We start from the raw sequence: 23,517 nt of genomic DNA, 5'->3' as shown, positions 1-23,517 counted from the left end.
TGGAACATTTGTCTGGATAATGCTGGTTGTTATATTGGTATTATGCCGAATAAAGGTTTTATGTATGTATGTATGTATGTATGTATGTATGTATGTATGTATGTATGTATGTATGTATGTATGTATGTATGTATGTATGTATGTATAGGCCCTGTTTGGGCACAGAGCTCATTGGTGTGACTGCACTCAAAGCAACCTGTTTTTCTTTTCTTGAATAGCATGGGGTATGTATTGTTGAAGGCTTTGAGGTATGATTCTGGTGGGTTTTCCGGGCTGTGTGGCCATGGTCTGGTGGATCTTGTTCCTAACGTTCTGCCTGCGTCTGTGGCTGGCATCTTCAGAGGCGTATCACAGAGCAAAGCTGTTCCACACTGTGTCCTGGACACACAGCCCGGAAAACCCACCAGGACCAGGTGAATCCAGCCGTGAAAGCCTTCGACAATACATTGTTTTGGAGTATCAACCTGCACTGGCTGAGAACTATGTGACACAAACTTTTAAAGCAAACCATTATTTCAGTGGGTTTTGTGTGGGGCAGCTGAACCCCCAAATCAGTAAACTCGAGCTGAGGCCATTCTCTGCTTGGCTTCCTTCTCCTTCCCATGTCCCCCCCCCCCCCCCCCACAGATGACAGCTGCCAAGACCAAGCCGGAACCAACTGTGCGCTGGCCATCAAGGTGAATCTGTGCAGCCACTGGTACTACAGCAAAGCCTGCTGCAGATCCTGCCGAGCCCCCCATTCCTAGTAGGGGGCAGAAGGAGAGCGAGACCCCTGGGTTCTGTAGAGCAGCGGGAGGATGCTGGAGCAACTGTGAGCCCCTCCTGCCGGCTCGCCACACCACTGACAGCCAGGACCAGGAAGCCTGGAAATTGGAGACGTCTCTTCCACCTTCTTCCTCTCTTTCTGTCTCTTTCACGCTTAGCATGAAAGAAGGGGCCCCTCTCTTTGCCTTTCAGCACAAACTTTGGTACTACTGCCCCTCAGCCCCACCTGCTTATAAAGAAGCTGCGTACCTGGGGCCACGAATATGGATCCCGTTCTTCTCCCGGGGGCTTTGAACGTCTTTTTTTGCTGCCATTTTCTGCTAGCTTAGCAAGATTTGATCTGGATGGGTCTTTCCATTTGTGCTGGTCCCCAGAAAGGCCAGAGCCATTCCGAGCATCCGTGCCCACTTCCCGCCTCTCTGGTTGGCCCCCAGAGCCTCTCTGAGGAGACCCTCTTGCGTAAATTGAAGATTTACGTCTGGACTTGCTGAAGAAGTTTTAATAGTTGAGTGAGAACGTGTCATATTTGATAGGAAGCCTCGCTGTTTTCAGGTTTTTTTTCCCCAACCGGCAGGGCAAACCTCCCAGACTTACAGTTTGTACGGCAGGTCTGTATTCTATCAAGTCAAACGCTCGGCTGGCCATCCATCTTGCTCCTGACCCCCTACATTAGGCAAACTGCCCGGTTAAAAACAACCAACCTAGGGTGACAGATATAGTTTCGTCCATGTATACACTCCTGCTTTGCTTTATTAAACTTTTAAAAATATTTTAGGGAGAGTCACAAAAATGATTTAAGAACTGTGTAGGTGGTGGTGAGGGGGGGAACGTGTTTTGGTGACATCAGGGGCCAATATGTGCCGTTCACAGCTGGTGTTTTGCTGCAAACATACAGAACCAGATCTTTTTTGGAATGCAGTCCTGGAGAGGGAAAAGTACTTTTGGACTGAAGGAATGAGGGCACTTCAGGCTGTTCTGTGAATGTTTTGTCTTCCTTCAGCTTTTGACTTCCATCTTCTTGCTGGCTGTTTCTTCCCTATCCAGGCATATTTATCTTTTCCCCCTTTCCTTTCCTTTCCTTTCTTTTCCTTTCTTTCTTTTTTGCAGAAATGATGAGCTGAAATGAATGCTGCCCAGGCAGCCAAGCCAGAGCCCACTAGATGTAAGATGTGTCCTTTTCCACAGGATTGTATTTTGTAATCCAACTCCGGGCCTGTAGTCCTTAATTAAAATGACATAATGCCAACATATTGTATAGACTAAGGAAACCATAACAGCACTTTATATCACAAAAAGAGACACGTGCTCTTTTTTAATATATTTGTTTACAAATGGTGAACTTTATCCTGTAACCATAGAATTGTACCCATATGTACATTTTAAATAAATTTTGTTGTATTTATGGTGCCAGACACCTCTCTCAAAGTTTGTTTGTGTTTTGGACAGCGAATAAAAGGGGAAAGAGCAGATTAGCAAGACAGCCTTCTCCAGCAGCTGCCAGAGATGGTATTTTTCAGATCCAGGTATCAAGGGCCATTTCCGCACGGTCCAAATTACTTCCAGGTCGAGCAAGAGAAATATCCCAGTTTGGCCAAGAAGTTCTCATTGTTCCCAATCCTAAAGCAGGTTTGTCGCACAATATTTCCCTCATCCAGGGTTTTTAAAAAAACCACTAAAATGTTGATGTTTTCCCAAGATCCTACGTTGAATCACTTCGATTTATTTTTCCCACCCCACCGCCTGATCTCCCTGACTTATATCATTCTCATCCTCATTCTGGGTCCGGCTATGCTTTTCCCTTGACTCCAACAGCCTTATCCATCTCACTCTTCCCGAACTTCAGATTTCCACCTGGTGGGCTCACATCGAAACCAAGATATTTTCCTTGGGTTTTACTTTGGACCAGCTTCATATGCTCTCCCCCAATGAGAGCCTTCATCAGATTAAGGAGCAATTATTTGATCATAAATATCAATCATTACTTGGTAAAGCAAGGAGCCTGTGTTCACCCTTTCCTTTTGACATTATACCCAGGAAATGTCGGATAGCCGATTATTTATAGATACTTTCTGGCCCTAAACTGGGACGGGTGATCACCAGGGCAAGAACCAACACATTCCCTCTCACGTGACCTCTAGAGAAGTTTCTGAAATCTGCACATCAGAAGTGTACTTGCACTTACTGCCAAACTCTCAAAGAGTCGCTTGAGCACACCCTGTTTGTTTGCCCGAAATTTATGGGATTTAGACCCAACTTTTTTCTTCTGGCCCCCACTTTGGCAGGCCCCCGTTCTCTTAATTCTAAACTGAACTACCTCTTGAATAACCAGGATCCTGTGATACTGGAAATGGTGGCCAAGTTTCTGAGTAACACTCTGAATTAATCCCTTTCTTTTCCTGTTTATATAACATAAGAACATAAGAACATGAGAACGAGTCTGCTGGATCAGACCAGAGTCCATCTAGTCCAGCACTCTGCTACTTGCAGTGTCCCACCAGGTGCCTTTGGGAGCTCACATGCAGGATGTGAAAGCAAGGGCCTTCTGCTGCTGCTGCTCCTGAGCACCTGGTCTGCTAAGGCATTTGCAAACTCAGATCAAGGAGGATCAAGGTTGGTAGCCATTGACTGACTTCTCCATCAATCTGTCCAAGCCCCTTTTTAAGCCATCCAGGTGAGTGGCCATCACCACCTCCTGTGGCAGCATATTCCAAACACCAATCACACGTTGCGTGAAGAAGTGTTTCCTTTTATGAGTCCTAATTCTTCCCCCCAGCATTTTCAATGAATGCCCCCTTTATATAACCTCCATGAGGTTATATAAATTTTATTTATTTATTTATTTATTGAACTTTTATACCGCCCCATCCCTGAAGGGCTCTGGGCGGTGTACAACACAAAAAAGGGAACAATGTAGGAAGTTAAAACATTTAAAAGCAGCGACAACCGTAAAAACATTTCTAATAAATATAATAAATTACAATAAGATAGATGGCGTTCAGCAGTCTACTATTATTATTATTATAATTCCCTCCCCTCCCCTAAAGGGGGGGGGGAGAAATGGCGACCAATATTCTAATTCTAAAAATTCCCTCCCACCTCCAAAAGGGAGGAGTGGCGAGTCTAAGATGACAGTTGGCCCAGGTGTCGGGGCCGGGGGGCACCATCAACGGCCGGTTCCTCCAAAGGCCTGGCGGAACATCTCCGTCTTACAGTCCCTGCGGACCTCACCGAGGTCCTGCAGGGCCCGGACAGTTGGAGGAAGAGCGTTCCACCAGGCCAGGGCCAGAGCCGTAAAGGCTCTGGGCCGTGTGGAGGCCAGCCGTACCGCCAAGGGGCCAGGGACCACCAGTAGATTGGCCTCAACTGATCGAAGAGGCCGTGCGGGGACGTATGGGGTGATGCGGTCTCGAAGATACGATGGTCCCAGGCCGCGTAAGGCCTTAAAGGTCAATACCAGCACCTTGAAGATGATCCGCATCACCATAAATATACTTCATTTTCTTTGTTTCTACTCTGTTGATTTTCTATTTTGATGCCTAATAAAGGTTTCTGATCTGAAATAGCTGTTCTGTGGGATGAGCAATGAAATTAAGTCACACCTGTGAGCCCTACACAGCTGCCCAGTGTCTCGGAGTGAGTCCCGGCTCTGTCCTCCTCTCCTGCCGGTCAGCATCTGCATTAGTTGTCACTGAAACTTTTTATCACTCCTGCTACAGCGGAATCATACGCCCTCAACCGAAGCTGGCCTCGGCATCTGAATGAGTTAAGCCAGGAGGGATGCTCAAAATCACAGTGGGCTCTACTGAGGTTCAGTCATTCTCCCTTACTTGTATTCTAGAACTGGAAACACAATGCAGGAAACGAATGAGCCTCAGCTATTACAACTGTGAAAAAAACACTGCACTATTTTTTTAAAAAAAAGAAAAGTTGAAATACTTAGGTATGGTGTGCCTTTTCTGACCTTGTGCAGAATTCCCAAATCCACCCTTGCTGATGCCTCTGATAAAGTCAAAAGATAAAAGTTTATCATTTTTTATTTTTGTTCTCAGAGTTTGTAAGTCCTATACAAGTTTACCACGTAAAGGTGAAGTTGTTAGATGGAATTTAAAATACATACTAGAAAAAAAAATGAGAGAAGAATAGATTAAACACAGTCACATATTAAATGCACCAAATCCAAAAAATTTCTTTGAAATACCGTTGAAACAATGCAAATTTTTAAGAATTGTACAAAATTGACCCCGGGACTTCTGCGCTATGAAAGCTTTAATTGCATGGTTACATCAGGATCAATACGTCTAGAAGACTGGGAAATCACCCAATTCCTTGAAGCGAACACATTACAGCGACAGAAATTGGGAACACCTTTTCCCCTGATTTGTGTGCTTCCAAATCAGACACAACCCAGGTAAGATACTGGAATTAATTATGAACCAAAACAAGGAAAAAAGAATCATGACTCCAGCTCTAGAAAGCTATCAAGCTGTAACAGAATCAACTTGTTTGTGAAAACAATGCCCAACAATTTAGAAAACACTTGAGGTTGAAATTTCTAGCCAAGCCTGCTGGAGTCTTTTGCAGTCTAAAAAGTACGGCTTACCCCAACCCAGTGTGTGCAATTTGCTTACAGAATTGTGACTTGGAGCCACCAACTTGAACATTCCGCCATTTTGTTCTGCAATCGCCAGGCTGAGTGCTTAGTCCAGATATCATACAACATTGCTGAGAAAGTAGAAACCAGTTTTTTGTACGCCCCAATGGCAACGTGTTCTCAAGGCAAGCCAGCTGCCTGCTTTGTTTCTTTGCCAGCGTCTCTTGGCTTGGTTGGAAAGATGAGAAGGTCACATTTTATCTGCAGGGCAAAGAACGGGTCCTGTGGTCAAGCTCTCTATCGTAACCGAGGGAGAGGAGCAAGGTTCTGTTAGATAAGAAACGTTGCCCAAAGGCGACGAGAGATGGATGGTTTGGTGCACACAACATTAAATTTGCCATGCGGGGCATTATTTGTAATGACACAAGTTGAAGTGAATGGCACATTTATTCACAATGGTTCCAGTTGAATTTTAGCAGCCCACTGGCAGATTTTTACCCCAAAACATTCTGACTATATCTACTTCATTCAAGCAACAACCTCAGTGTGTGTCATGTGTTTGGACAGTGTCCCTACTTTCTATTTTGAGAAGAAGGAGCTCAAGAATTTCCAGTCAAGGTGGCATCTGAAAGAGGGAGGCAGTAGAATAGCCAATCTGCTCAGCACCCATCTCAGCTCCTGCTGCAATGCTGCTGATAAAACGTATGTTAGAAGATGTTCAGAAAGGCTGAGGCGGCTCTGAGAGTGAGCAGGCCTCGCATGGAGCAAATGACTGGCAGGAGAGCACGTCATGGTGTCGGCAGATCAACATTTCCCTTGTGCCTTTGGCCGGGAGCTGTGATAGAAGCTGGGATGCGAGGTAAACTTTAACTCAGCAAAAGTGATCGATTAAAAACCTTCTTAATTGCCTAAAAAGGCACCCTCAGCTAATTGGTAATGCTTTTTTAAAAAAAGAATGTTCATTTTAAAGGTAAATATTACTAAAAACTGCATATAGTAATGCTATAGAAGGGCTGATTGGAAAGTTTTTACAGATTTTTAGTTGTTAATTTTAAAGAGAAAACGGGATAGAGATCTGAGGGTGGCTATACCAAATGAAGACTGGAAATGGTCTAAAATGTTCTTCAGTTTTATTCCAGCAGATCTAAGGAAGAATTGTTACAGGTCTCAGATGTAAGGAAGAACTGTTACGGGTCTCAGCTCTAGTGGTACCTGGCACAATCTCACCTAGGCTGTGTATATTTTGGATGAACGTCAAGGCAAGTCTGAGCTCTGTAGCAGACTTCTTACATATGTCTTCGCCGCAGAAAAATTCTGGAAATTTTGCTAGTAGACATGGAAATGGAAGGATATAATCTGATGATGGATCCTAAAACAGTTGTATTAGGATGGGTAAAAAAAAAAGTTCATATGGAAGATTCAGAAATCATGTTGGATTTCATTGCAGGAGCCCTTATCCATGTTCTTACTGGGAGGATATATATATATTTGTTACAAGAGTAATAAATTCATTGAAAATGGGCAATATTTGTAATGCATTAGACTATGGTGGCGAATTTTATACTTCCAGATGTTATGGATTCATAATTTCATCAGCCCCTGCCAGCATGGCCAATTCGGGCTCCATGCTGGCAGTGGGCTGATGGAATTGTAGTCCATAACATCTGGAGTGCCAAAGGTTCGCCACCACTGCACTAGAATAACAGATATCTTGACAATGTACTGAAGTATTTTTTTACCATGTTAATAAATTGGCAGGTCTTTGTTTTACTCTATTCTTGTGTGTTTTTATGTCCATAAATGAGGATGATAATGAGAAGTGCATTCAAAAGGGCAGATGCCCCGTGTCACTTTAGGAGAGACCTCATCCGAGGGATCTCAGCCCAGGGGGAACGCAGGTGGACAGCATCGCAAAGCTCGTTGGAGCTCAAATGCAAATGGAATCGGTGGCATCGATCCATCAGGCAACGAAAACTCTTAGGGTTAAGCAACAAAAAGATTTCCTCAGTCGGCCGACTGGGCTGAAATATTTTTAACGTCTTTTTATTTTGCATTTTTATGTATGCTATAGGTTGCCTTTAAGTCCCCGCTGGAGTGAAAGACAGCCACAGGAAAAATGTTTTAAATAATGAAAAAATAAAATAAATAAAATATTATAATTTTAAGTTAATTTTTTTAAAACTGTAAGGCGGGGGGGTCGTCTCCCCCACTGCCCACTTTATGTAAAGTGCTGTGTACTTAGGAAAAGTACTTGCCGCCCGACAAACGATACTTAACAAAATAAAGCCATAACCGGTTTCTCTGGCCCCTTCCGCACACGCAAAATAATGCGTTTTCAAACCACTTTCACAACTGTTTGCAAGTGGATTTTGCCATTCCGCACAGCTTCAAAGAGCACTGAAAGCAGTTTGAAAGTGCATTATTCTGCATGTGCGGAATGAGCCTCTCAAGAGGGGAACAGACAACACTCCATTAATGTGGTTCAAGGAGGTTGAAAGAACCTAATCCAGGAAGGATGTGTGGCCACTTCTCCAGAAAGCTCACCTGGCGCCTGCAAAGAGACCACCGATCGGCTTCTTCCCCTTTCCTGCTTCCCATTCAGACTCTGCTCCTGGGGAGATCAGTGAAGGGCATTAAGGGGGGGGGGGCAAGCTGAGGGCTGCTCTGGTCACCCAAGAAAATGGCCTAGGAGGATTGGGAAATGGTGATGTGACTCCTCCCAACCCATCTGGGAATAAGGAAGGGAAGGGTGGTGGGTAATGGCAGCTAGCCCCCCCTCCCCCCCAGTCCTTCCATGCCTGACACCCCCCCGGTCTTCACACTGGCTCAGAGCAGGACGATGTTCTTTGCATACAAAAGGAATCCTGGTATCAAAATCTCCTCTTTATAAAAAAGAAAGAAAGAAAATCAGCCCCAATGCTTAGCTTTAGAAAACCTACTTAGCCGCGCACCCCCCTACTGGCATCCTGTCCCCCCTCCCCCTCCCTTTAAGCAATGCTTTATTAATAGGTACATAGAGCTATCTGTAATAACATATAAATACATTCATCAGTTTAAAAGACTCTCTGTCGATTTTTTTCCCGTGAAAAAGAGCAACGCCGTTTTTAAAAGCTGCAAGAAGATAGAAAAACATCCCCTGCCCTCTGGGTGGCCGCGGAAGCTGCGCTGCTGGCGTCAGACGTCAGTGCTGATGCTCCGGCTGCGGGAGAAGGCTTCGCGCATGGCCGTCAGCCGCTGGGGGGGCGGTTGGGGTTCAGGGCCTGCATGCTGCTCACGGTGACGGGCAGCTCCAGATCTTCCTGGCTGATGGCCTTGTAGTTGATGCGGTCGCCTCCATTCCGGACTTCCTCTTCCGGCTCCTGCAGGAAGAACGTGGGGGGCTCGAAATGGGAGCAGTTGGGACAGACCGTCCGGCACTGGGAGGGCTTCTTGTAGGGGGACGAGTGGTACAAGGAAGGGCCGTTGGTCAGCGCCACGTTGCGGTTGCAATGGAGCGGAGGGATGTGGGAATCCACAGCAAAGTCTGGCTCGTCGGCATCGTCTTCTGATTCATCCTTCTTGCAGCAATAATACTGGAGAAAGAACCAAGAAAAATCAGTAGCCAAGGACCCCCCTACCCCCGTGTGTGTGTGTGTGTGTGTGTATCACGTATATGTGTGTGTGTGTGTGTATATCATGATTGATATATGTATATCATGCTTTTTGAAATTGTCCACCAAGCATCTTAAAACATCTGCACAGCAACCACAACCTTAAAACCAAGCAAACATCCCACCACACAAATTTGAATCAGAGCCCTGCCAAGAGGTCCCAACAACCAAAAACTCACAGACAAAATAAGGGTTTTTGCAACCTTCCTAAAATGCCATTCTACAAGGCGCAGATCTGTTGCCTTTTTTTTCAGCAAGGAATTCTGAAGCTTGAGGGGAGGGGGGGATAGAGAAAGCGACAGACAGAGAGAGAGAGAGAGAGAGAGAGAGAGAGAGGGGGGGTGGGGGTGGGGGGTGGGGGCAAAACTTGGCCTTAAGGAAGCCAAAAGAAATTGCAACCCAGGGTGGCTAAAGAATGAAAGAATGATAGACCAGCAAAACAAACAAACAAACAACAGGAATGAGAAAGTTAAAAAAAGAAAAGTTGGGAAGAAAGCAAAAAGGAATGAGACATCTGGGGAGAAGACAAGCCCCTCCACTTGGCTTTTTCCTCCCCCCCCTCCCCCCACCGTTTAGGTTTATCCTGACTTCTGCACACATTTTAGTGCCTTTCGTTTTCACTTCCTCTTTTCCTTTTCCCCGTTTTTTTTTTCTGGTTCTTTTGGGACTACTGTAATGCTAGTCTTTTTCTGGAAACGGATTTTGAGCCATCTTTTCCCTTCTCCATCACATTTCTGTTGGGTTTTCTTTATCCTGACCACTGTCACCTACCTCAAGCCCATTTTTCCATGTGGTGGTCAGACTCCCTCCCCGAAGATGTGTGGCTTGTTTTTCTTTTAAATGCCACCAACATATTGATAAATTGGTACAGCATTGTAAGTACAGGCCTGGCAGGTTCTTTGGATCCCCATCTTTCTTTCTTTCTTTCTTTCTTTCTTTCTTTCTTTCTTTCTTTCTTTCTTTCTTTCTTTCTTTCTTTCTTTCTTTCTTTCTTTCTTTCTTTCTTTCTTTCTCTCGTTCTCTCTCTCTCTCTCTCTCTCTCTCTCTCTTTCTTTCTTTCTTTCTTTCTTTCTTTCTTTCTTTCTTTCTTTAAAAGCAACTCTCTACCTCCTTCCTTCACAGAAGTACAAGGAAAAAGGGCATCTCAATGGAATAGATTTATTTTTTGGTTTTTAAATGAATACTGGGAATTCAGCAAACCTGCTAAGCCCATTGTTACAACACCCCGGCAATATACTGATATGTCGCTGCTTTGTTTAAAAAAAAAAAGGGAGGGTTCTGCGACATCACCAATGACGACAGCCCCCTCCCCTTGAAAATCCTCATTGTGCCAGATACTGTAGAAAAAAAAACTCCGCAACTGTGAAAATGAAGAGGGAGGACAGATATGCAGAAGACCCGTCCCCAAACTGATGGCAACACTTATTCATTTGTTCACCTTAATAGACCACCCACCCCCCAAAGGTTCTGGAGATCAACTGCTAAGGAAATCAGGAGTAAGTCAAGCGTGCAGAAAAGCCAGATGTCCGAAGAGAAGGAGGATCAAAACTCTACCAGGGGTCTGCAACCTGTGGCTCTCCAGATGTTCATGGACTACAATTCCCAATTGGCCATGCTGGCAGGGGCTGGTGGGAATTATAGTCCATGAACATCTGGAGAGCCACAGGTTGCAGACCCCTGCTCTAGGCTCAGTTCTCACAAGAAGGCACCCTAAAGCAGGGCTGTACCGCTTCAGTCTGTCGGCCGAGGCCTTCCCTCTCCACTTATTGATCTGTTGATTGCATTTCTATCCTGCTCACCCTCCATGGAGCTCAGGGTGAAGGACACTGATCCTCCTCTTCACCCTCACAACAACCCTGTGAGGGAATCAACCTGCACTGCCCTCCTTGCCGTTTTCTAATACTTTGGAAGGGAAAACTCCCTCTCTCCATTTATTGACACTTCATGCATATAATTTTATGGTCCGCTTATAAATCCTCCCTTAACTGTCTTTTCACCCCCAAACTTGGGAAGCCCCTGACTCGTTGGCGAGCGCACCCCAAAGTGCTCGCTCATCTGGGCTGCCTTTTTCAGCACCTTCACTGATGCTACAGTTGTTTGTGAGATTCAGAGACCAGAGCCATGCGCAGAAGTCCAAATGTGGCCAAACCCACGATCCAGAAAAGAAGCCACAGATTGGCACAAGGGCATTCCAGCAGCAGTGGCGTAGGAGGTTAAGAGCTCGTGTATCTAATCTGGAGGAACCGGGTTTGATTCCCAGCTCTGCCGCCTGAGCTGTGGAGGCTTCTCTGGGGAATTCAAATTAGCCTGTACACTCCCACACACGCCAGCTGGGTGACCTTGGGCTAGTCACAACTTCTTGGAGCTCTCTCAGCCCCACCTACCTCACAGGGTGTTTGTTGTGAGGGGGGAAGGGCAAGGAGATTGTCAGCCCCTTTGAGTCTCCTACAGGAGAGAAAGGGGGGATATAAATCCAAACTCTTTTTCTTCTTCTAGTACACGAGCCAATACACGTAGGGACCCAGAAGACGTTACTGAGGAGGGCATGAAGCACTCTTGTTTTGCTAATTCGTCTTCAGAGAAAGTAGGGATAAAAATGTGATGACAGATGGAGTGTCGTGAATGAGACTAAATTTCACATTGGCTCATCTGTTTCAATTTATTAGTCTGTTTATATTCAGAAATTCTGCCCCATCAAGGGACCCCACTTGGGACAGCAAGATAGTGAAACCGGGGTGCTTCCAGTCCTGCAATCTAAAGGCCACCCTGACGTATCCTGCGCATGCCCCACACACCCCCAAGACTAGGCACAGAGTCTGCATCACAATCCTTGTAACATTTTGGAGGAAGAAAGAAGGAACGGATCTTGGCCACCCACTTTGCTTAATCCAAGTACCTGAAGCCGACAGTAGCAGAGCACAGCTATGATGCAAAGTAAGATGACAGTCGCTAATATTCCACCTGTGATGACCACAGTTCCGGCTGTCATTCGACCTCTTCTCCATTAACACCCTGCAAGACACAACGGGTGGAAAGCATCAGGAACTGCACAGCTAGAGGAGCAACATGTTTAAAGCAACCCATACTGAACTGACACAACTCCATGGCCAACCAAAGCAGCTGAACACATATCATTTGTCGCCAATCCATCTTTCCCCCTTTAAAATGTGAACAGTGGTGGGAGGAGCCCAGTTTCTAGTAGTAACGGGTCAGCCTCCTTCCTCCTTCCCAGGACATCCTGATTGGATTGAGGTTGTGCACATGTACAGAGAGAGGGGAAAATGTGACCTTTCATATCTCTCTGGCCTTTGAGACTGATGCCCGCAGTCTGACATTGCAAGTCCAACTCATAGGCCACTGCCAACTCATAGGATTGCAGCGTTCGGGACTCTTTAGTTTGGAGAGGAGACGTCTGAGGGGGGAATATGATTGAAGTCTACAAAATTATGCATGGGGTAGAAAATGTTGACAGAGAGAAATTTTTCTCTCTTTCTCACAATACTAGAACCAGGGGGCATCCATTGAAAATGCTGGGGGGAAGAATTAGGACTAATAAAAGGAAACACTTCTTCACGCAACGTGTGATTGGTGTTTGGAATATGCTGCCACAGGAGGTGGTGAGGTCACTAACCTGGATAGCTTTAAAAAGGGCTTGGACAGATTTAGGGAGGAGAAGTCGATCTATGGCTACCAATCTTGATCCTTGATCTCAGATTGCAAGTGCCTTAGCAGACTAGGTGCTCAGGAGCAGCAGCAGCAGAAGGCCATTGCTTTCACCTCCTGCATGTGAGCTCCCAAAGGCACCTGGTGGGCCACTGCGAGTAGCAGAGTGCTGGACTAGATGGACTCTGGTCTGATCCAGCAGGCTAGTTCTTATGTTCTTAGGATTATTTGGACCAGATTGTCTCTTGGGAACTGCAGGAAGCTATTGAAACAAGCGGCATGCAAATTCCCCAGGATGTATGACATTCACCTGTCAATGAATTCTGAAGGCAAACCACAGCTCAATTGACTTTTCACAAATATTTCAACTCCACCCAGTATGTAAACTAGAAAACTCAATCCAAATACACATTTTGAATTAAGTTCTACTCAGAATGAGGGCTTTTGGTATCTCTTGCTTCTTTCAGCAGACATCAGGGATGTTAGACATCAGCTGTAAATACCGAGGAGTACCGTACGCAGCACATTCTGAATACAAGCCCTCAATTTGACATTTAGTTTCACAATTTCCTCTGTCAAAAATCCAACATGGAAATCAAATACCCTAGCACATCAAACAAATATCTGATTAATATCAAATAAGTATTTGTGTATTCAGAGAATATCTACAGCACATTCAAAATAAAAACTGTCACTCTGATAGAGAAGTTTTGAGCAGACATGCTCAGATTGTACCGGGCAGGGATGTCAAACTCGTGGCCCTCCAGATGTTCATGAACTACAATTCCCATCAGTCCCTCCCAACATGAGCATTGCCTATACTGGCAGGGGCTGATGGGAATTGTACTTCACGAACATCTGGAGGGCTACAAGTTTGACACCTGACCTGTGGATTATAGGAACCCACAGAAACCCTAAACCAAAGCAGAGAACTCTTTGAGGTCCTCTCTGCCAAGGACAGTCACTGCTCCCAGATTCAGTTCAGTGCCCATGATAAAAACAGAAGAACCACTGTCAAGAAACTGAATCCCTTAATGCAGTTTCTTGTTCCCTTCCATAGGTGTCAAACTCGCAGCCCTCCAGATGTTATGGACTACAGTTCCCATCATCCCCTGACAACATCATGCTGGGGCTTAACTAATAAAGAAGTCAACCATCGTAATTATAATTACATTCCTCCAGCTATCACAGTGATAGAGCCCTCCTGGGGTGGGAGGTATAAAAGTCAAATAAGTAAGTAAGTAAGTAAGTAAGTAAGTAAGTAAGTAAGTAAGTAAGTAAGTAAGTAAGTAAGTAAGTAAGTAAGTAAAAATAATAAAAATAAAATAAAATAAAATAAAATAAAATAAAATAATAATAATAATAATAATAATAATAATAATACCACCACCACCACCAAAGACAAGAATAGCAAATACGCGTGGAACCACACTGCTCAAGAAGACAATGGGGGACCCTCATTCACAGAGAGAGGAGGCCACCACTAAGAACTCCTGACTTTGGGACACTGTTTTGCTTACACACTAGCAGCTCTTTCTCAGAAACCATTTAACTCATCTGTGGGGGAAAAGATGGGTCTTTTACTTGTACAAAGCAGACTCACCAATTGTCCACTCTTGGATTCCATATGCAAGGTTTGGTTAGGCCAAGACAGCCTGCACTCCATAACCTTGTCATCCTTACGACTCCACGAAGAGACCAGCCATTCTGCTAATCCCTCCCCAAGGTGTACGTCTGTCTGCTATCTCTGCAAGCCTGCCAAAACCCCCATTCCCCAAATCAGAGTTGCCAACCAACCTGGAGATTTATACAGAGCAGATGATTCTCCGGCAATTTGTCCTCTGACAAAATGCCAGAACTGGGCAATGCAGGATCATTTCAGCAGTCAGTAGCACCTTTCATGTGTGTGTGTGCAAATGGCACAACAGTCCATGCACAAAGCACACTAAGACTGATTTCACACACATTGGATGCGGCAACTTTAACTTGCCCTCAGACTCGAGCATCACCAGAAAGCAGAGAGCTCTTCCTGTTTGCCCTGCATCAGCCAGACTCCACCTGGCTCTGCCTTCACAGGATGACTCCCAGGGCCAACATCTCTAAAGCCCAAACCCCACAGAGCTACGGACATTGAGAGAGCCTGAACTGAGATGGGGGACCAGGCGTCCCAGTCGCCACAGGATGGTGATAAGGCACAGAAGTCTCTGGGAGAAAGAAGAGAAGGTCAAGTTCTTTCCTCACAAAAATAACCTTTCTACATCTGTGCAGGCGGCAGCAACGGCCTCCTCCAAGCACCTGCAGCCCTCCTCGCAGGGCCAGCTGGCCGGGAGAAGCAACTGCTAATAAATGCATGAGATGGTCCCTGAAGGCTTTGGATGGAGATTGAGGGCACTCAGGACAGGGCAGAGGAAACAGGCAGGCCCAAACAATCCCAGGCTCCTCTTGGAGCAGTAGTGGCGTAGGAGGTTAAGAGCAGGGGCATTCTAATCTGGAGGAACCGGGTTTGATTCCCCCCTCTGCCGCCTCAGCTGTGGAGGCTTCTCTGGGGAATTCAGATTAGCCTGTACACTCCCACACACGCCAGCTGGGTGACCTTGGGCTAGTCACAGCTTCTTGGAGCTCTCTCAACCCCACCCACCTCACAGGGTGTTTGTTGTGAGGGGGGAAGGGCAAGGAGATTGTAAGCCCCTTTGAGTCTCTTATAGGAGAGAAAGGGGGGATATAAATCCAAACTCCTCCTCCTCCTCCTCCTCCTCCTCCTCCTCCTCCTCCTCCGATAATTCGTAGTTCAACGTTTCCTTTCTTCCTGTCTCTGGCATGGAGACAGCAGGAGCTGTTTGAAGAACTCTGAACGTAACTCCCAGCCTTGAACGTTAATTGGGTCTTGTAAAAAGGGGAACAGATGTGTTAGAAAAACAGGGGTCCCCCGGATCCTTCAGCCCTGCCGGCCATTCGAGGTCCCGGCCACACAGTTCAGGCTCAAACAGCTGGGGCATGATAGCAGAATCAAGCCCAAAATACGTCCGGTCTGGCACTCAGCTCAGCAAGTCCACAAGCCAAGTCCACGGGAAGCGGAAGGCCAGCCCATTTCTCCTGGGTATCCAGAGCATCACAGGGATTCCTCGACACGACTGGTCAGTTGATCCAAAAGACAGCTTTACCTCCCACTGTCCGGCAGCAGGAGATGCGGGCTGCATCCCCAATGAGGCCGACAGGCCACTCAGCAAAGAGGATAGCCCAGAAGACCCGACCAGCACCTACCATCAGCCACCAGAGCCTTACAGGGTGCCCCAGGATCCTGCTTCTCCACAACAGAAATTTCATTTTCCAGTCAAAAGCATGGCCTGAAAGTTGGAAGTCGGAAAGTGGCAGCATCCCCGGGCAGGAGGCTCAGCCGTTCAAGTCTGTGTTACCTTTTAGTTACAAAAGTATGGAAAACAAAGAAGAATGCCGGCAAGAAGAATTAGGAGTAAATATTAAAGGACTACGAAAAAACAATATTTAGTTAATTTTTATTTTAGCTCTCTCATTTTTTGTAAAGTTAGACATAGTTGTAAATATAGGTAAGGATTAGATAGAGTCTAAACTGTAATAGCAAAAAGAGGACAAGGGATTAGAAGTACAACTAATTGATTATAGATCAATTTGAATATCTAACACTGGGTGAAGTAATATGGTTTCAGTAAAGAGATCCGATAACAAGGCGAATTTCTATTGATTTAAGTTTATAAGACACTGACTTTGTGTTTTCTTTACTTCTCTATATTTGTTTATCTGAGATAAATAAGAACTACATAGAAAAAAAGGGGGGGGGGGAATCCCCAGAAGACAACCCCGGAGGTGAAGGAAGGAAGTTACAGACAACTACCGACCCGGAAGCACGCCACGGAAGCTGATTTGACTCGGCTTTTAAATAAAAGAAAAAAGAAAGGACTATGCAGAGTCTCAGTTAGAGACACGTATAAGGTTATTTTAATTTTAACTAATTTGGGAGATAAGAAAGAATGTATAAGGAGAAATAAGAAATATGTTGATTTTTTTTCCTTTCGATATACCCTCCTGTAATGTTGTTCAATTATTTTAACCTAATTAAACGTATTCAAAAAAAGAAAAGTCTGTGTTCCCAGAAAGGCCCTCTTTTGCCCACTTGGCCCTGCTGCCATGCCTACCAGAGGCCTGAGAACTGTAGGACGGGGAGTGGGGTGATTGTGCGCCAGGAATGTAGCACCCCCCGCCCCCCCTCAGTTACACCTGACTTTAGGAACGGGGCTTCCCCCTGCTAGTGCTGGAGGAAAAGTACCCCCAAAAGCACGCTCCCTTCACAAGGCCTTTCCAAAGCCTGGGCAGCTGCAACTCAGATCAAGCAGAAATAACAGAAACGCCAAACGGAGCCCTGACCCAACTTGCTACAGGGCCGGGCAGAGAGGCGGTGGCACCCTTTCAAGAGCTTAAAGCAGCCTCCAAAGAAAATAAATCTGTACTGTATCTGCAGCCTCTGACTGTCCAACTGAAACTGTGAATGGAGAAAGCAGCAGCGGCCCCTTTTTTTCACGCTGCTCCTGAACACAGAGGCTGTCAGAGGGGCGTGATTTATTGGCTCGTCTGCCGCACCGAGGTTTGCCAGGTGCTTCCATCAGGCACCGTCTGTGCCGAACCCCGATGATTTGCAATTGAACCCCATTCTGGTGGCTAAGAACCAGCAGTGGCGTAGGAGGTTAAGAGCTCGTGTATCTAATCTGGAGGAACCGGGTTTGATTCCCAGCTCTGCCACCTGAGCTGTGGAGGCTTATCTGGGGAATTCAGATTAGCCTGGGCACTCCTACACATGCCAGCTGGGTGACCTTGGGCTAGTCACAGCTTCTCGGAGCTCTCTCAGCCCCACCTACCTCACAGGGTGTTTGCTGTGAGGGGGGAAGGGCAAGGAGATTGTAAGCCCCTTTGAGTCTCCTGCAGGAGAGAAAGGGGGGATATAAATCCAAACTCCTCCTCCTCCTCCTCCTTCTTACTGGGCGTGGGGGTGGGGAAATTATCTTTGGCCTCTTTCTGAAAATGCTTAAAATCCCAAAGATCTAGTATATGGAGGCCCACCAAAGATCTATCATTGAAATACAGCACAAAACAAAAGGGGTCTTGCTTCAGGCTAGCTTCTAACACTGAAGGCCAGCCAGCTCCTTATACAGCCCAATCGACAAATGCCATTCTGATCAGTTAGGCTTTCTAAAGCCAGCAACTCTGGCCTCTGCCCTGTTCCACCCCCAACCTGCCGGGTCACTGGGCGCTGCTCCTCATTGTCCAGGATTTGCCCTGATTCCACCCCTGCCCGGCTCCCTCAAATCCTCCCCTGGCAATTCACGTGGGCTGATGGATGATCTTGGTGGCATTCACAGGCCTCTGCTCCAAATGCAGGGAAACAGGGATCGATTCTGTTTTCAGGCACTAAGAAGAAGAAGAAGAGTTTGGATTTATATCCCCCTTTCTCTCCTGCAGGAGACTCAAAGGGGCTTACAATCTCCTTGCCCTTCCCCCCTCACAACAAACACCCTGTGAGGTAGGTGGGGCTGAGAGAGCTCAGAAGAGCTGTGACTAGCCCAAGGTCACCCAGCTGGCGTGCGTGGGAGTGCACCGGCTAATCTGAATTCCCCAGATGAGCCTCCACAGCTCAGGCGGCAGAGCTGGGAATCAAACCCGGTTCCTCCAGATCAGAGTGCACCTGCTCTTAGCCACTGCTCTTAGCCACTACGCCACTGCTGCTCACTGGCAACATTTACACAGGCCTGTAAGTTTTGGAAACCCGCTCTGTAATTTATACACTTGGAGCCTAACTCCACGGTCACCTGCTGTGTGTGGCGATGCAGGCAGGTCCTAGTGCTGCCGGCTAAAGAGCAGCCCCTGGCCTTGCAGAAAAGGGCTCTGCCCACAAGAAACGATCTTTGCAGGTCTGCCAAACCCCGTGGTGCTGGATATTGTGCTGCTTGTCAGATTCTGCTCCTGAGTTTTCCAATGGGAGGTGCACCCATACAATTGTGCACAATCTGAGCCACCCAATCGGAGCAGCAGTGGAGTAGGAGGTTAAGAGCTCGTGTATCTAATCTGGAGGAACCGGGTTTGATTCCCAGCTCTGCTGCCTGAGCTGTGGAAGCTTATCTGGGGAATTCAGATTAGCCTGTGCACTCCCACACACGCCAGCTGGGTGACCTTGGGCTAGTCACGGCTTCTCGGAGCTCTCTCAGCCCCACCTACCTCACAGGGTGTTTGTTGTTGTGAGGGGGGAAGGGCAAGGAGATTGTCAGCCCCTTTGAGTCTCCTGCAGGAGAGAAAGGGGGGATATAAATCCAAACTCCTCCTCCTCCTCCTCCTCCTCCTCTTCTTCTATATTTTTGTACATTTATATAAAATTTAAAAAGGCGACTGCAGGACCCCTTGATGATCAGAAGTCAATAGGAGGCATCGGTTCAATGCTATAAACCGGCTGCCCACCCGGAGCTCTGCTTGCTACAAACCACTTCGACTCTTTTCGCGCCGAGACAAAGTCTGTTCAGTTGGAAATGGGAAGATTAAGTGCGTTGGGCAGCTGGAACCTCGTAAGGGGAGAGCTACCGGCACACAAGAGCTGTTGGCTGCCTTACGCAGGTAGTAAAAGTTGATGGATTCCAGCCGCCTGCGGAACGGACATCCAAAAAACTTAACCCTGGACCTGGAAGGCTGACTGTCTGCAGGAGAAAGGAGCCTCTGGATTTACAGCGTGACAAGCAACCCCAATGCCCCCCGTTTATTTTTACCCCAAGGTGCACCAGATTCTCCTTTGTTATTGCTACCAAGACAACCCAGCAGAGACTGCCTGGCAGCGCCCACACAAAACTGGATTTCAATACCTTGCATACAGCCGTTTGGAGAAGGTGTGCTTCACCAGAATAATGGCGCTCTCAAAAAAGTTAATTAATTAAAGAGCCCAATTAATTTGGCTATAGCTGTTTCATCCACCCCTGCAGTAACCCCCTCCCGCCCTGGGAAGCCATTATTTCAGTCCCTTCTGCATTCTGCACAACTTCTCCCCTCTTGCCTTGGGAAGCTGCCCAGCTCCCCCTCACCCAAAAGCCTTGCTCCAGTCCTTCAAAACTGACATTGGGCCTCTTTTGTCTCTTTGTGCGCTCAGCTTAAAAGCACCCCCCCCCCCCCCCCATGAAGGCTCAGAGTTCCATCCAAAGGGGGCGGGCTAATCCTCTTCAAGGATTTGGGTTTCAAGGTTTGGGTTTTGACCTTTTCAAGGTTTGAGTTTTGACCTATAAGGCCCTACGCGGCCTGGGACCCTTGTACCTTCGGGACGGCATTACCCCATATGTCCCCACTCGCCCTCTACGTTCAGCAGAGGCAAATTTACTGGTAGTCCCCGGCCCCTCCGTGACGCGGCTGGCCTCCACGCGGGCCAGGTGGAACACTCTCCCTCCAGCTGTCCGGGCCCTGCAGGATCTCGGTGAGTTCCGCAGGGCCTGTAAGACCGAGTTGTTCCGCCGGGCCTTTGGAGCAACCAGCCACTGAGTATGGCGCCCCTGTTCGATTCCATCAAGATTATCCTCCTATGGAGGAGTCCGACTGCTCCCTAGGGGAGGGTTTTAAAGGAAAGGATTCTCCGGATGCCTCTATTATGAAATTACCGCTGTTTTAATGAAATTCAGTATGTTTTAACGTCAGAGTTTTATGGGCTGCTGTTGTTTTATTTGTATGGTTTGCCCTAATTTATTTGTATTGATTTTGTTGTACACCGCCCGGAGCCCCTCGGGGATAGGGCGGTATAAAAAATCAAAATAAATAATAATAATAATAATAATAATAATAATAATAATAATAATAATAATAATAATAATAATAATAATAATAATAATAATAATAATAATAATAATAATAAAGGAGCAATAGGGTGGCCACGCTGAAGGATTTGCCCTCTTCGGGGCACTTACACCAGCAGAGGGGTGAAACCGCCACCATATGGCAGCCGCTGCCCTCCCCTGGTGATGGGACCATAGCGTCCTTGCACCACTGCCCGAGTGGGGGCAGGTTGGGGGTGGGCCCGTGGAGGAGCCAACGTTAGTCAACTCCCAACTTTTGCTGACAATGTGTTGGCGGGCCGCACTCCACACTTAAGCCAGGTTTTGGGCTGGTGTAAGTGCAGTGTGGCCCATTGGGTTTCTTGGAAGCAGGGAGGCTTTTTGACCTCCGCACACCGCTGGGAAGCCTCTTGGGGGGCGGCCGGGCACAGCCACAGCACCACGGCCGAGCACCGGACTCGTGTATGGGGTTGCCCAACTTCAGCCGAAATCTCCAGCCGAAATCTCCAGCCGAAATCAAATCCTGTTGTACAGGCAGCAGCAGCAACCTGTTCAGTGCCTCCCCTCTCTCACAGAGGGTAGTCTGGAGGAGTGGTTGAAGTATGGGACTAGAACAAGAGAGGTCTGGGTTCAAATCCCTGCTAGAACAAAATAAGGATCTGAGAGAGGGGTGCTTCCAGGCAGTGGCGTTCCTGCCTAGGGACAGGGGGTACCCTTTGTCCCCGGGCGCCCTCCATTTGGTCACGTGGGGGGGCGTCAACATTTCAGGGTCGTTTGTGTGTTTTTAAATTTTTAAGTGTTTTTTCACGTTCCAGCCTGCAGGGGGCGCATTTTTAAGGCTAGCGGCACCAAAATTTCAGGGTACCATCCAGAGACTGTCCTGATGATACCACCCAAATTTGGTGATGTTTGGTTCAGAGGAAGCAAAGTTATGGACACCCAAAGGGGGTGCCCCCATCCCCATTGTTTTCAATGGGAGCTAACCTGAGATGGGGCTACCCATTTGAGGACCATAACTTTGGTCCCCTATGAATGTAATCTCATCACCTATCCTTGGGTGGCATCATAAGAAGTTAACAGATGATACCTCCTGAAAATTTAGGTATCACATACACTTTAAACCAGACCTTCCAGGCACCTTCAAGAAATGTGCCCAGAAGATTAGTTTTGCAGTGACTTTGTTCCATTGTAGCCAATGGGGAATTATGGAGTGAGTAGGTAGGCTGCATAGTTTTAAAGACAGAGGCAATTCAGACTTTCAGGGTGGCTCCAGGAATCCCTCCTGGTAATAGCATCCAGGTTTGGAGACCTTTGCTTCTGGTGATTCAATTTTATGTGCCCCGCAAAAGGCTTATTTTGTTTCCTCGCCCTGTACATGAAAGCCTGTGGGCTGAGTTCTCTCAGAACTCACTCAACTCGCTTCACTCCAGAAGCAAAGCTCACCAAGCTTGGATGCTATTACTCAAGGCGCCTTGGAGCCACCTTGAAAGTCTGGCTTCTATCTTCAAAAAATGCAGCTTGCCTCAGAAATTCCCCATTAGCTACAATGGAGCAAAGTCACTGCAAAACAAAGAATCTTGGGCACATTTCTTGGGGTGCCTGGAAGGGATGTATTTTTAAAGCTAGTGACACCAAATGTTCAGGGTATCATCTGGTAACTATTCTTATGATGCCACCCAAGTTTGGTGAAGTTTGGTTCAGGGGCAGCAAAGTTATGGTCTCTCAAATGGGTAGCCCCCATCTCAGGTCAGTTCCCATTGAAAACAATGGGGATGGGGCACCCCCTTTGGGTGTCCATAACTTTGCTGCCCCTGAACCAAACATCGCCAAACTTGGGTGGTATCATCAGGGCAGTCTCTGGATGATGCTCTGACATGATGGTGCGGCTAGCTTTAAAAATGCGCCCCTGCAGGCCGAAAAAACACCAAAAATACCCCCCCCAACCCAAATACCTTGCATTCGCATTTGTTCATATTTGGGCAGGAAATAATTGGACCATTTTTGTTCGAATGTGCCCAAATTTGCCCAGATTCCAGCCAAATCTGCTATTTGTTCCATCTGAATCTTTAACCCTCAAAAGTGATGCTGTTTCAGGGAGAATCCACCCCCAAATAGCATCACTTTCCATTTTGTTTTAACAGGACCCCAGATTCTCCCTTTAAGGTGGATTTAAAAGAAGAATCTGAGCTCCCTAGTTTAAACACCATTGAAAGTAATGCTGTTTGGGGGTGGATTCCACTGGAAGTGTTTTGTGAGAGATGATGCTGACATTTGTTTGGTAAATGTTTTTCTGGGGGTGATTTGTGAGAGATTTACATGCTTAATACCCACTTGCACTGGCTTGGAGTTGTTTCTCAGGCTAACAACCTACCTCATAGGGTTGTTGTGATTAGGAAATTAGGAAAAGAGTTGGTGGGGAGAGAGCCATGTATGTTTTGATGGGCATGGGAGGTGTTTTGTGAGCTGGTACAAAAAATCATTGTTTGGTCATGGTGGGGGAGGGTGGCCACCCATACGCCAGGCGGCGGGGGGGGGGGCGCCAAACTCAGGTTTTGTCCCCGGGCGCCAGTTTGCCTAGGTACGCCCCTGCTTCCAGGTTCCCCCCGCCCTTTTAGAATAGCATTTAGGACTCCCACTCAGAACAGGGACACAAAACAGCACTGGAATGTCAGATCTCAGAAGCTGAGCAGGGCCGGGACTGGGATGGGAGACCTCCAAGGAAGACTCTGCCGAGGAAGGCAAAGGGCAAACCACCCCTGCGCGTCACGTACCTTGAAAGTGCCTTCCTTTGGTCACCTTAAGTCTGCTGTGACTTGACGGCACTTTAGATTTAGAAACCTTTAATGGCATATATATAAATTATACAATGGAAATTAAAATTGGCTGGTAAAAAAATTAAAAAAAACAAGCATCAGGAGAGCTGGAATATTAAGCCACTGAATTGGGTTTGAGTCTGCTAAGCATTTGGGAACATTCAGTGATGACAACACACAAAAATCTGGCAGTTTGTTCGATGGTAGCAGTT

The 23,517-nt window shown here is 46.8% G+C and overlaps 2 protein-coding genes across 3 annotated transcripts in view; one reads left to right on the top strand and one right to left on the bottom strand.

The window, feature by feature from the left end:
• ADAMTSL2 (ADAMTS like 2) overlaps positions 1-2,172 on the top strand; it is an 84,176-nt gene extending 82,004 nt beyond the window's left edge. Inside the window, exon 20 of the mRNA XM_048512687.1 lies at positions 628-2,172. Coding sequence (XP_048368644.1) covers positions 628-746 — 119 coding nt within the window. The 3' untranslated portion in view covers positions 747-2,172. The remainder of the gene's footprint in view (positions 1-627) is intronic.
• A 4,830-nt stretch (positions 2,173-7,002) lies between these two features.
• Positions 7,003-23,160, bottom strand: FAM163B (family with sequence similarity 163 member B). Of its 2 annotated transcripts, none has more exons than XM_048512685.1 (4): positions 23,149-23,160; positions 21,802-21,806; positions 11,885-12,018; positions 7,003-8,928 (listed from the first exon to the last, which is right to left on the bottom strand). In XM_048512685.1, exons 3-4 carry the CDS (start codon positions 11,993-11,995, stop codon positions 8,584-8,586), a joined length of 456 nt encoding a protein of 151 aa, XP_048368642.1. In that variant the 5' UTR covers positions 11,996-12,018; positions 21,802-21,806; positions 23,149-23,160; the 3' UTR covers positions 7,003-8,583. The 2 variants fall into 2 exon arrangements, with proteins under 2 accessions (XP_048368642.1, XP_048368643.1); XM_048512686.1 differs by having other exon boundaries at positions 11,903-12,018.
• Between the last annotated feature and the right edge of the window lie 357 nt (positions 23,161-23,517).

The sequence above is a fragment of the Sphaerodactylus townsendi genome, linkage group LG12 (assembly GCF_021028975.2).
Source record: "Sphaerodactylus townsendi isolate TG3544 linkage group LG12, MPM_Stown_v2.3, whole genome shotgun sequence".
Taxonomy (NCBI): domain Eukaryota; kingdom Metazoa; phylum Chordata; class Lepidosauria; order Squamata; family Sphaerodactylidae; genus Sphaerodactylus; species Sphaerodactylus townsendi.
The sequence above is the reverse complement of the archived record's forward strand: the minus strand, read 5'-3'. Positions and strand labels throughout refer to the sequence as shown.